The sequence below is a fragment of the Megascapheus bottae genome, chromosome 15, assembly GCF_031878675.1.
Source record: "Megascapheus bottae isolate mThoBot1 chromosome 15, mThoBot2.hap1, whole genome shotgun sequence".
NCBI classification, from domain to species: domain Eukaryota; kingdom Metazoa; phylum Chordata; class Mammalia; order Rodentia; family Geomyidae; genus Megascapheus; species Megascapheus bottae.
The window spans coordinates 17,684,830-17,697,798 of NC_143523.1; the positions used below are offsets into that span (position 1 = coordinate 17,684,830).

At 38.9% G+C, this 12,969-nt stretch overlaps 1 protein-coding gene across 3 annotated transcripts in view; it reads left to right on the top strand.

Annotated features, from left to right (window-relative positions):
* Sorcs1 (sortilin related VPS10 domain containing receptor 1) overlaps nt 1-12,969 on the top strand; it is a 442,495-nt gene that overhangs the window by 331,232 nt on the left and 98,294 nt on the right. For all 3 annotated transcript variants that reach the window (XM_090345933.1, XM_090345930.1, XM_090345931.1), the window contains exons 7-8: nt 8,576-8,694; nt 10,641-10,730. In XM_090345933.1, the coding sequence (XP_090202059.1) occupies nt 8,576-8,694; nt 10,641-10,730 (209 nt within the window). The remainder of the gene's footprint in view (nt 1-8,575; nt 8,695-10,640; nt 10,731-12,969) is intronic.

Below are 12,969 nucleotides of genomic sequence, written 5' to 3' on the forward strand. Positions count from 1 at the left end.
TGAAGTGAAATATCACATGCCTCCCCACACAGAAGTGAAAGGCCTGAAAAATGACTGTGCCCCAACATGCTCAAGTGAGCAGTCTTCAAATCAGATTGTAGACACTCGGCATCCTGTCTCAGCCTCCTGAGCTGCATGTGTGATGAGAGAGTGGAAGAAGATCAGAGAAGCCTGTCAGTCCCTCGTGACTTGGCACAGCAGTCTATAGTTCCAGGGAATATTCAGAATTTCTCAAGGTACGGTTGTCAGCAGTATGTGAGCATTTATGGCTAATCATTTCTAAATGCCTGGAAGATATCAAATGTTTCTTATTCTTGTTTTAATAATAATAAAAGAAGTGGTATTCACTCATGTATCTCCTTAGGCCCCATGCCAGTATCGAGTATCACATTTCTATTCTTTTTCTGTGCTGCTGTCCTGGCAGCATCACTTACAACCAGTCTTAAAGATAGATATCATTGTTATTTTCCTCATTTTAATGACAAGGAGAGTAAGACTTACCACTTATGTTTCCTCTTTTGTTTCAGAGCTCAGATTTAAAGGCAGGTTTGATTTACACCAGATCAACTACTGCTCATTTGGTAAACTTTAGTGGAACACCTTCCCTAAATTCTCTAGGAGTGCAGGGGGGAGTCTAGAGTTCAGGCCTTTGACTTGGGGCAAATTATAAACAAATAGATCAGGCATTTGTATGAGAAATGTGTGTGCAAATGTAAAAGGAAAACAAAAGGAGAATGGCATGCGCGCAGGAAGTAGACTAAGATAGAGTCTTTCACCACAGCAGTATTCTATCTAACACTTAAGTCCAGTGTGATGCAATGTAAAATAACTGCAGCATCTCAGTAGAATTTCTGGTCCAGAGGAGAATGCCCATGCCTGTGTGTGAAGGCTTCTGGTCTATTACCTGTGCCCCTACCTATACCGGAGGATGTACTCTACACCAATTTGTAATTGGTCTTCTGCTTTTCTATATTTCCACTCAATTTGTATGATTTTTATTCTTTCCCACATACACAACCCCTAGTCTCATTCTTGGCAGAAGTTTTATGATCCCCAAATCTTCCCTGTCCTATTCTTTTCCTTTCCCATCTCATCTTCCTCATCCTGGCCCTTCCAAATGCACAAAGGCCAGTCATAAAAGACAATAGTTAATACATTACACTGGTTCCAAACCAAGAGATTGAAAAATAGAAATCAGTTTTGAGCTTATCACATCCCAAGGTCATAGTGCCAAAGGAGGACATTTAAACTTCATAATGTCTTGATTTCCACACAGAATTTCAGGGGCTAAGGGTGGACGGTGGAGTCTTGTTTTTGTAGCTCTCAGTTACTATCTAATTTGTTCTGCAGAGGACTTTAGGATGGCGCTAAAATGAGGTTCATGGGAACATCAGTACATTGACCTATGGGCGCATGCATGTGTGTGGGTATGTGCACTTAGTGGGTGAGGACAAGTAATTCTAAAAGAAGCAGTCCATCAAAGACAGAATAAAAGGAAAAAGTAAGAAGCAGGTGCAACTGGGCTTGAAAGTTAAAAATTAATGGTGGATGGAAACATGTTTCAAAGTGCTTGATTGCTCAGTTTATAGTTGTCTGTATAGTTAAACTTATGCAACATAAAGGCATATTAAAATATTTGGTGCCACATAAATATTTCTTAACAGAATGAACAGCTAGAGTCTCCGGGGCTTGTAATACATAATTTCTATGTCATTTACAAGCATAGGAGCTTGAACAAATTTCACCCCTAAAGAGTCGAGGTTTCTTCACCTGTAAAATGCAATCTTTCTCTGGACTTTTTTTTTTTTTGCAAAGTTTAAAGGAGAAAAGCAAACAAACAGTCCACGGTGTGATCTTCTTAGCACCGTTCCTGACCCCGTGGAGAGACTGCTCTGGTTATTTTGGCGGTTAATGCTGCAGTGGCTGTCAAAGCAAACATTCTGAGAAGGGAGGAAACTGCCTGAGCTTCCCAGAGAAAATGTACCTGAGGCTCAGGAAGTATTTGCATTGACTAACAAGAGAGAAAAGGTAGCTCTAACCCAGTTCTTACCAACCGAGCTCTCAGATTGAACACAGGGTATGGTCCAGGAATAAGTGTACCAATTCGAAATAGGAAAAGTCCTGAGGATATAAACTTGCTTAGCAGCATCTCAGGGCTTTGTTTTTGTGGAGAGGACAGGTGAACCAAATAGATTTCAGTGAGTGAAATGTGATAAAGATATATTAGATCTTAAAGTGTTTCTTTGACTTTAAACAGTCCTTTGGTCCTAAAATTCTACTCAACCTCACTAGAAGGCAAGAGTCTAAAGCCCAACTCCATCAGCGACTTCTCACAGTCAAACAATCTGGAAGGAGGGAAAAAAGCACTGAAAAACAAAGAGGCACTAGGCTGTGTACATGTGACAGTGTGCTGACTGCTCAGAGCTGAGTTCAAATGTAGCTGTGTACTGAGTGCAAAGGTGACTTAATATGTTACTTATTTTTTCCTGCTGACCCCTCCCTATTCCATATAACCTTTGTTAAACCCCTCTTGATTTGGCAAGAATAGCTTCCGTGGCATATAAAAACATACCTCATACAAATAGGATTGTGTGTCACCTCCAGCTTTGTTCAGGATTGTTCTGATAACTTTTGTGGTTCCATGCAGAAAGAAAGAAAAGTAAAAGACTTCTATACAAAAGCCATATAATGAATGATTGTTGTCCTTAATGTACTATGTTGTCTCTCATCTCCTTTGCTATCCCTTGGTTATCTCATATTGGTATAGTATCTCACTTTGTTATCTGATATATTGAATTTATTTGTATTTGGATATTTGAAATTTGATAGGGAAGGGGGGAAAACCAAGATGGGTGGGGGGCGTGGGGGGGGAGGGAAATGGGTACCAAGACATGTGAAAGGGTATCAATGTATGTGAATTAATGTACCTTCTATCTGGCAAATATCATGTAACCCTTTTTACTAATTACAATAAAAAAAGAGAAAAAAAAGACTTCTATACAAACCAATATTTTAATTTGAAAAAAATACAGCACCAAATAGCTGTAACAGTACTTTAAAATACCTTGAAATACAGATAGACAGCAATATTTGTGATTAAAGAGAGAAGTCATCAGTCACAAATCTTGCTATTAGAGATTCAACAGTGTCTAAACACTTAGGTCTTCTAATAGATATCATTTGGTCCCATGCCATAGATGAGAATGCAGAGAGGCTGAGTGGTTTTCTTGAGTTTATCAAGTCAACAGCCCATGGCTCTGCAGTCAGCCTCAGTTCCTAGGCATAAAGCCTGGCTTTGTAAAGGAAGTTTCTTTCCCCTGTAGCAGCCCAGGTTGAGTGGAGTAGGATCACATGATGTCATGCAGCAGCTGTTGCCTGGAGTGAAAAATGCTTGAAAAGAGTAGCACTGTATCCTAATTACCTGTGGCAAGGAAAACATCTGTGTAGGGAAAGTAATGAAATTAGTTCTAACGTCTAGCAGTCTCATACATTAATTGACATTAATTAATGCCAAATTACAAGACGTGAGTCCTATGGAATCACATGATGCACTCAGCAGAATTGAATATGAAAGAATTCATCCTACATCACGCTAGTACAGCAAACCCCTGGGGAATGAGAGTGCTTGGTCCCTCCTTATGAACTTGCAGCCAATCTCTTTCTCTTTCCATTACCAGGAGAAGGGGAACAAACCACAGACACTTTTCCAGGCAGGCAGCTCAAAATTGAGCATTTACCCTTCAGCTTCTAAATATCACTTTAGCTGTTCTGAACAAGAATTGGATTGAAGAGTGCTTCCAAGGCCTTTTCTTATGTACTTGGTAGCACTCAGCACGGCATAGGCAGGCATATTGTATGGTGCAATCACAGTGTTCAACAAGGGGGATGGAGGAAAAGAAAATATACAGAGGATATAGACAGCCTACCTTACCGCTTTCTATCACGCCTTCCTCTTACCCAGGGGAGCCATGACAGGACAGGGATCTGTCCACAGTTTGTGAAACTCTTGTCTTCCATGACAGCCCTACCTCTAATGTTGCCATCTCATGTGTGTGCATATAAAGTTTTATTTGGAAACAATTTTAAGTAGGCTGGAAAATTTCTGATATATAGATAGATATAGATATGTATTGATAAGAGCTCTCACCAGCTTTTCCTAGTGTTATTGATATAATGTCACTAACTGATAACCTGCTTTCACATGTAACTTGTTGTCAGGACCAAAATGGACTCATTCCACAGCTTCATTATTCCTCCGCCGTTGGTGACTAGTAAACACTTGAGAATATCCAAATACAGAAAACTTTGTATTGGTGTCTTAGAAAATTCCTCTTACATTATCCTGAGATCAAAGGATTATCATTTTAATTATGTCTGTTTGGGGAAGTTACCTCACAAAGGAATTATTTTACTAATTTATTAAAGTCTATATATGTATATACACCTAGCTTTACATTTTTATAGCATAAATAAACTGAACAAAGTGATCTTTACAAGGGGCACTCAAGATACTTTCACCAAATTCATCCTATCAATATTACTCTTTCTTTACTGTCTTCCTTCTTCTCTACCGCTTTCTAAAAGTTACTGATGAATTTCATAGTACTATTTTTCTATATCTATATGTAATAGTCACCCCTGTCTACACCTGTTTCTTCCTTTTCTTACTTGCTGTCACTTGCTGGTTCCCATGCCCCACATCTCTTTTACAAATGCATCACAGGTTTTTTTGTTATTTGTTTTGTTGTTGAGGAGCTTGAACTCATGACCTGTGTCTGACCTATTTTGCTCAAGGCTAGTGCTATACCACATTAAGCCACAGTGTCTCTTCTGGTTTTCCAGTGGTTAACTAGAAATGGAGTCTCACAGACTTTCCTTCCTGGGCCAGCTTTGAACCAGGATTCTCAGATCTCAGCCTCCTGAGTATCTAGGATTACAGGTGCAAGCCACTGACATCAGGCTATAATTTTTTTTTCAGTTCGCACTCCATATTTGAATAAAAACATGTTGTTTTTCTAAATGTGACTCATCTCACTTAATAGGATGATCTCCGGGTCTATTCAGTTTCTGAAAGTGCCATCATTTCACTTTTAGTTATTATGGAACTAATACATAGCTCATTATATAGATGCAATACATTTTCCTTATCTCATCATTTCTCTCATTTCTGGGTACTTAACCAAGGTCTGTTTCATGTGTGATTTAAATAGTGCAACTCTGAATATGGGAGTGCAAGGATCTCTCTTGAATGTTGACTTACATTCTTTTTAATGATGCCCAAAGGTGCAGGTCATATAATTTTATTCATCATTTACTGAAAAAATTCCATACTGATTTCCATAGTGATTATACTAGTAAATCAAAATATTTAACAGACATTGGCCCTAAGCTTACTGAATGCAACATGGTAGATTTGCAATCAAGCCAAAAATGCCTACCAACGTTTCTGTAAATCATTTTCTCTTTGAGTTTCACTTTTCTAATCAGCAAAATTAATTTATATTTCCTAATCTGTAGTGTTGTTTTGATCAAATATACTGAATAAATGTAATCAACTTTTAGGATGTCTGGCACATAGATGTTCAATAGCTTCATTCCATATTCTTTTATGTTCTCTGAAAATCTTTCAGATTGACAATTCTTATAAAATGAGTTATAAATAAGGCATTTATATTTTCCACCTTTTAGGGGGTTAGGAATCATGAAGAGAAGATCAAGGGAAAATCTACCAGATGGTATTACAAATAAAATAGGATAGAGTATTCATTGAAAAGTCCTTGATGAATAGATGTCAATTTTAGAAATTAAACTGGAAGTTGTACTTGTCATTAGAAGCCCCAAATCAAGACATTTTGATTTAATTGGCTTATTCACAGTTTTTGTTCATAATATGCATCATAGAAGCAGGGAAGCTCTAGATTCTTTTCAGTCCAAAGCTCACTGGTATTATCAGGTCCTTCCATCTGCTCCTTGCACATTCTGTGAGCTTGACTCTAAGCCTGGCTGGATCCTGTAATAAGAAGTGTGTAAAACAATTTCAGGCATTGTATTGAGAAAAAGTGCTTCACGAGATGAGAGATGATTTTTGCCTGTACCTCTTTGTACCTCTCCTTGCTTCTCATTTATCAGGTCTGGGTTTGAATCCTTTCTTCTAAACCAAAGGAATGTCAAGGGATCTAGGAAGCTTGTGAGCAGATGTCAATCCAACAATCTCCATATGTAAGCCCTTTGCTTACATATTAAAACCTCTGGACAATAGATCCAGAAAAAATAGACAAACAAATATATATTAGTCATTTCACCTGAAATTCCTGATGCAAAAATATGTAAAAACATACTGAAATTCAGTTTAGTTTGCCTACTCTTTTTTTTTTTTGCCAGTCTTGGGCTTGAGCTCAGGCCCTGGTCACTGTCTTTGGGTTTTCTCAAGGGTAGAACTCTACCACTTGAGCTACAGCACCACTTCTGGCTTTTTCCTATGTATGTGCCACCAAGGAATCAATCCAGGGTCTTCGTGCATGCTAGGCAATCACTCTATCACTAGGCCAAACTCCTGCCCCAGGTCTTAGCATGTATCCCAAATGATCTTACCATTGTGAAGGATAACAAAAAGGAAACGACTGCATTTGGATTTACATTTATATTTAGAATATTGTATAGATATACAATATTCGATTGATTGGTTCTGTCTAGTGGCCGATCTGCTTGATGATATTGGCATCTCTGTTTTTAGCTTTGAAAGTAGCAAGATTCAAGTGGATGAGATTATTTCCTCTAAACTCTCCAGATAGTAAGTGACTATTCCCCCAACTTAAGTTCAGGCTCGCAGTCACATATGCTCATCATTTTTTATGTGCTACCTTGGAATGAATGGAATCACTGATAATGTGGCAACATGGTATAGTGAAGTGTGAAATTGTCAGGTAAGGAATTTGTGTCTCACAGAGAGCCATAAGAGATGAGTGTGGGGAATTATTGTTTTTTTTTTAAGGAGAAAGCCCTTGAGTCACACTTGAAAATGGAAGCACAGGACATCAAGAAGGGGATGGACAAAGTGAGAAGACCTTACAATAGTTCAGGTTTGAGGTAGTTTATTTAGATTAGATGACAAAAGTACTGTAGTGTTATGTGTGCTCACAGAAGGCTGCGGAGTGAAGGAAAATTATGAGTAGAATATGTCCATCATTGTTCTGCGTTGGCTATCAGCTGCATTAGTTTGTCATGGATAGGCACCTGCTGCATCCTGGGACATTTTTGTAATGCACTCAGAGCTACCCAAGGTCTTACGTAGAGATTCTCCCTGAAAGTGCGGATGTTGCTAATTACCCAAGAGAAATCTTCAGTGAATCCCAAATTCCTCGTGGTACACTGTTGCTCATTCACTCTTTGTGTAAATAGTCATACTCTACTGAAGGTTTTGTGTCTCTGGCCCCTCACTGTTCCTACTTCTTAAGCAGCAAACACAGTAAAATAGCTTAATTTACAAACATGTATTTAAATAAACATACATGGTCCAGCAGATTTTTATTTAGTGCCTACTATGTGCCAGAATAGATATTCAAAACTAGACAGAGTAGTACATGAGAGATAGTGGGGGGAATCTATTTTTTGAGAAAATACATGCATTTAATTCTAATTCTCCAGATAGAAATAAATAGCTACCATATTATTGTCATGTAGAGCTAAATTTCCCTGGCAGGAATTAATAGGATTGTGTGTGTGTGCTAGAGAGTAATTCTGGATGATCCTCAGAAATTCCAGTTATCTGAAATTGAGGACTTCTATAGCAACAGTCTGGGAAAAGCTACTGTAGGCAAAGGGAATGTGAATTGAAGTCTCAGATAGAATGGAAAGTTTGGCTGAGTTCCTGAGCATAAAGTCGACCTGATGAGAGTAATTACAAGAATTAAAGGGATGACCTTGGGAGGAAGAAGGAGGATAGGAAGGTGGACAGCAGGAAGGATTGAGTTTATGCAATGAGGTGAAAATGATTTTAAGGAAGGATGTCTATACATTCAGTATCTCCAGCAATGGAGACCGAATTGGTATAGGAGTTACAGTTACTTGTATTTATTGAAAACAAAGCTTTAGGCTCAAGACTCTCTGAATTCTGTTTCATTTCTAACTCATAGTAGAAGAAACATTACCATCTTAATAATTAATGGGCATGATAGCAGCCTAGACATTTTTTAGTGTGTGAACATGTATGTATGTGTGTGTGTGTGTGCATTTCCTTGTCAATTAAAGATCGAAACGTGGGGATGAATTTACCTAAAGAGGAAAATACATCATGAGGTCACAAGTATCCTTGCAAGTTTTCAGGATGTGTCATTTGGGAGAGAAAAATCTAGAGAATAAAATTTTAGTCTCTAGGATGATGATACAGAAAGGCAGTTGACAGAAAGGGGATCAGCATCCTCATAATAATAAATATCAGTCATAATAACTCTAAAATGACGTACATAAAGACTGTAAAGTTGGTGTAAATATTGGAGCCACTGAGGGAAATACAGAATATTCCCTCAGACACAAAAGCACTGTACATATTCTCCCTGTCCCACCATTTTTTTTTCAGATTCGCAATATCTAACATGTCGAATGCAGAACTGCACAGATGCCAACAAGAATAAACCCTTTCCAGGCTACATTGACCCTGACTCTTTGATTGTCCAAGATGATTATGTATTTGTCCAGGTATGGGAAAATCTACTTCTTCCGAATGTCTCACAAACATTTCAGTTTCGTGTTTCTTTCCCTTCTGCCCCCTTTTTTGCCCACATGTCCTTACCAGTAAAAATAGATGGGAAGAAGGAAAGGAAGAAGAAAGAAATGAACAATTAACGAGAAGTTAATAGGAGAGGGAAGGAAAGAAAGAAGAAAGGGCAGATGAAAACAGAACGAAGAGAAAGAAAAGGGTGGGAAGGAAAGAAGGGAAAGGGGGAGAAAGACAAAGAACTGTTACTGTGTGTAGACGCTTGTTTACTCACAGAATGTTAATCAGGTCCTTCTGCAATATCTTCAGTACCTTATCAATAAGTCACAACAGTGCCATTTAGAGCAGGAAGATTATCTGCAGGATGACACACGGTTTTGTTTGTCTCCTTCATCTGTTTTCCAAAGATCTACTTTGCAAAGAAGCCCCTAGTCCTCAAAGGGGCTGAGCAGATTTGTCAGTCTCTTCTTATCAGGAATATGGCCAGTTAATCTTTCCTTTCCTCAGAGCCACCTGCAAAGTAGATGAAAGGACGTAAAGAGCTGCTGTACACTAGTGGCTGGAGGGGGAGCGGGGAGGGAAGACAGAGGAAGAGTAATCAGCTGTTATTGTCAGGTGCTGACTGTGTTTAAAAGAGAGACTTTGAGCTGTACTCCACCAGGCTTGTCACCTCCTAAGAGAGCAAGAAACACTTTGAGAAGTGTTTTTTTCAGCAACTGTGAAAGGATTTTAGGCTGATATGGACAATGTATTTAAAAGTTCTGCTATTGCTTTTCATGTTTCAAATGGCAGAGCTAGAATTAGTAAATAACTGAACTATGCATGTGTGTTGATACACACATGTACATTTAAATGGTAACACAATTTGCAAAGTGATCCTTCAGTCTTTGCTACCATCAAGATGCATTCTGGACACATTGTAGACATCAATGATTGCATTTGGGAAAAATAATTTTGATTTAAAAGATGTTATTCTATGCTTTCAGCAAGCAGTATTTTTTAAATGCCCAGAACACCAACATTAGCCCATGTTTAAGATGGTTCACAGATGACTTTGCATACACCAGATAGCCACCTTCTTCAAAGAAATGAGTACCAAGTGCTTGGGGGATTTCAATAGACATTAAAAAAGGCTCACACATACTGGTGATGTCTCATTCATTTTTCTATCAGTGCTGCTCCTAGGAGCAGGGAGAGATAGAAACAATTGATAGAAACTTTGGGGCTTCTACCAACATTTTAAAATGCCCATCTATGGATCCTGCATGTAGCATTTCACATATTTTCTCTACACCACTTTCGTCACAATTAGGTTGCCCGGACCCATTTTGAGCTTTACAATGATCACCAGCAGGTAGGAAACATCCCTCCTTTTTTCCCTCAACCCTCTAGCATTCTTCCACCTGTATATCCTGTACAAATCTGGGCTAGTCTTTACTCCTGAAAGATACAAACTTGGAGTGCATTTAGATCACAATCCTGGCATGGCTTTCTCCCGACCATGCCAGCATGCCTGTTTGAGGACACATGCTATAGCCACCTAGGTGACACCATCACACTGCAATCCAGTGTCCAGAAATACATATTTTTTCCTTCTGATGTGGCATGCACCATTTCCTGCTAACACAGACTGAGAACCTGTTCATTTGGAGCGTTGGAGCTCAAGAGCTGGGCTGCTAATGAGCAATGAGTCCATGGACTCTGAGACTTCTGTCTCTCACTGGGGAAAACACACAGTTCTGGGAATAACTGAACCACAATGAGCGAATTGCATTTTGGTCCGATACGTACAATGTCGAGCTCTGGCCACAAATAAACAGTGTGTATGTGATCTCAGAGCTAAATTCCAATTCTTCCCCGTCTGTTCGGTCATCACTGTAACTGCTCTTCTTACAACTTTGTTTTTGTTTTTTTTTTCCTCATCCAGTTGACATCTGGAGGGAGACCACATTACTATGTGTCCTACCGAAGAAATGCATTCTCTCAAATGAAGCTTCCAAAATATGCTTTGCCCAAGGTATGGCCTGAGTTGTTCTTCCTTATTGCCCTTCTTTCATCCAGTTCACATAGCCCTGCCTGCACCGCACTTCCAGGGACCTTGTACCAACAAGGTAGTCTGAAAGTCATCTCTGATGTCTCATCTTCATGAGTTGTGGCCCTTCCTTTTGCTGTTTTTGCCAGTATCATCGTTGTCTTTCTCACTGCCTTTTGGTCTCTCACAATCTCCTCCTCTCCCTCTTTCTTTGAAATAGTAGCTATAGTACCTGACTGAATTAGCAAGCACTGTGTTTTGCTTTTCGATGTGGAGTATTGAAAACATGGCTTCCCATATTTTCAGAGATGCTCTTTTCAAAGGATTTTTATCCTCCTGGTATACAGTCCACCAGGGAGAGGCTCAGTCCATCTCGTGGTCCTTACCTGTATACCGCTAGGTGTTATAGCCACATGGCAAGAAGAAATGTCTGCTTTCTTTCTCAGTGAGACTCTCTGGGGAGACTATCTGAGGCACAGACCTGCAGAACTTTAACAACAGTGAAAGACCCTCCGCGGCTGACATCCCCCAACCTGTCTTGCCAGGAACAGTAGATGGAAAACTCTGTTAATAGGGAGCGCCACCTAGCGGCCTTGAGTCTGGCAGTGACTGTGTGGATCCTGGGAAATTTCAGTGGCCAGATTGTATTTATCTGTGGTGGCTTAGTTTCAGAAACAAGAGGGATATATGTGGAAGAAGAGAAGACAACAGTGTTCTGGTCTCTTTCTCTTGTGGTATGCCATCGTGAACTAACACCAGCCATATAGAGTCCCAGGAAGTTCTATTACAGGCATAGCATAAGAACACAGCAGGAATACTGTCCAGGAGAGATGATATTAGAAAATTTCTCCAGTTTATCCAAGCAGAATTCCCTTATCGGACCAAACTCTACCCCATAACCTGCCAGTGAAAGAAGTGTGTCTACAGATCAGAGCCCGTTAGAGGTAACATTAACACATTGAACTGCCCTATTAAATCACACTCACAGGATCCATGCCTACATTATTATTGTTTTCAGCTTTTGGAAGATCAGCAATTATGGTAATTACCTAGAACCAGGTCAATGAGAGTCTGTACATTTAAATCCATATTCTTTTTTATATATTTTTATTGTAATTAATAGAAAGTTTACATTATATTCACCAGATAGAAGGTGCATTACTTCATATACATTGATACCCTTTCTCATGTCTTGGTCCCCATTTCCCTCCCCCCCACCACTCATCTTGTTTTCCCCCTTCCTTATCCAATTTCAAATAACCAAATACGCATTTATCCAATATATCAGATAACAAAGTGAAATACTGTAACAATATGAGATAGCCAAGGGACAGCAAAAGAGATGAGAGATAACATAGTACATTAAGGACAACAATCAGTCATTATATGGCTTTTGTTTTTATATCCTAGAGGTCCTTTCTAAATTCATACTCTTGATTTGCATTTTTTCTTTTTTTTCTCTTCAGTAAGGGAAGAATTATCAACACTGATATTTTACCTTAGATAAGAATTAGATGCCCCTCATATGTAAGAGAAAAACTATTATAAAGAAATAACCCATAATTATGGCCTAGGATTCTCTCCTGAGGAAAATCAAATGAATGCATTACCCTAGTAAGCAATACACAGTTGCCCCTTATCCTGAGTAATAAATAATTTGTGTTTTCTTGAGAAAAAAATGAAGTACTTGACTCTCAAAACGTACATTTAAAACCAAGAATTATACTGATTGCCATGAGCTCCTGTGGTTCAAGCGTAATTGAAATGAAGTAAACAGCAGATTTATGTCAGTAATCACAGGATCACACAGGCATGCTCTTCAAGTGGAAATATCTACCCAAAGCGAATTTACCTCTCTAATATCTATGCTTAAGTTTCTATCTATCTGTCTATCTATCTATCATCTATCTATCTATCTATCATCTATCTATCTACTTCTATTTCTATACAAATAAGGAAGTAATCACTATTGCTAAAACATAGTACTACCATCTTATCCATGACAAATAGGTTGTATATTGTATCTTGTATCCAAAAACACAGAGAGAAACCTCATTGGTCCAAGAAGCATGGTTAATAGTACTTTTAAATCAGAGCGGATGAGTTCTGGAGGTTTGGGAAATGGGCATTTTGCTTTCCTTATTGCTGGGTATCTAAAAATCATTGCTGACAGCTGCCCCCTGTGACATCTAGTCAACCTGAAAGGCAAAGTTCTACTTTGAAC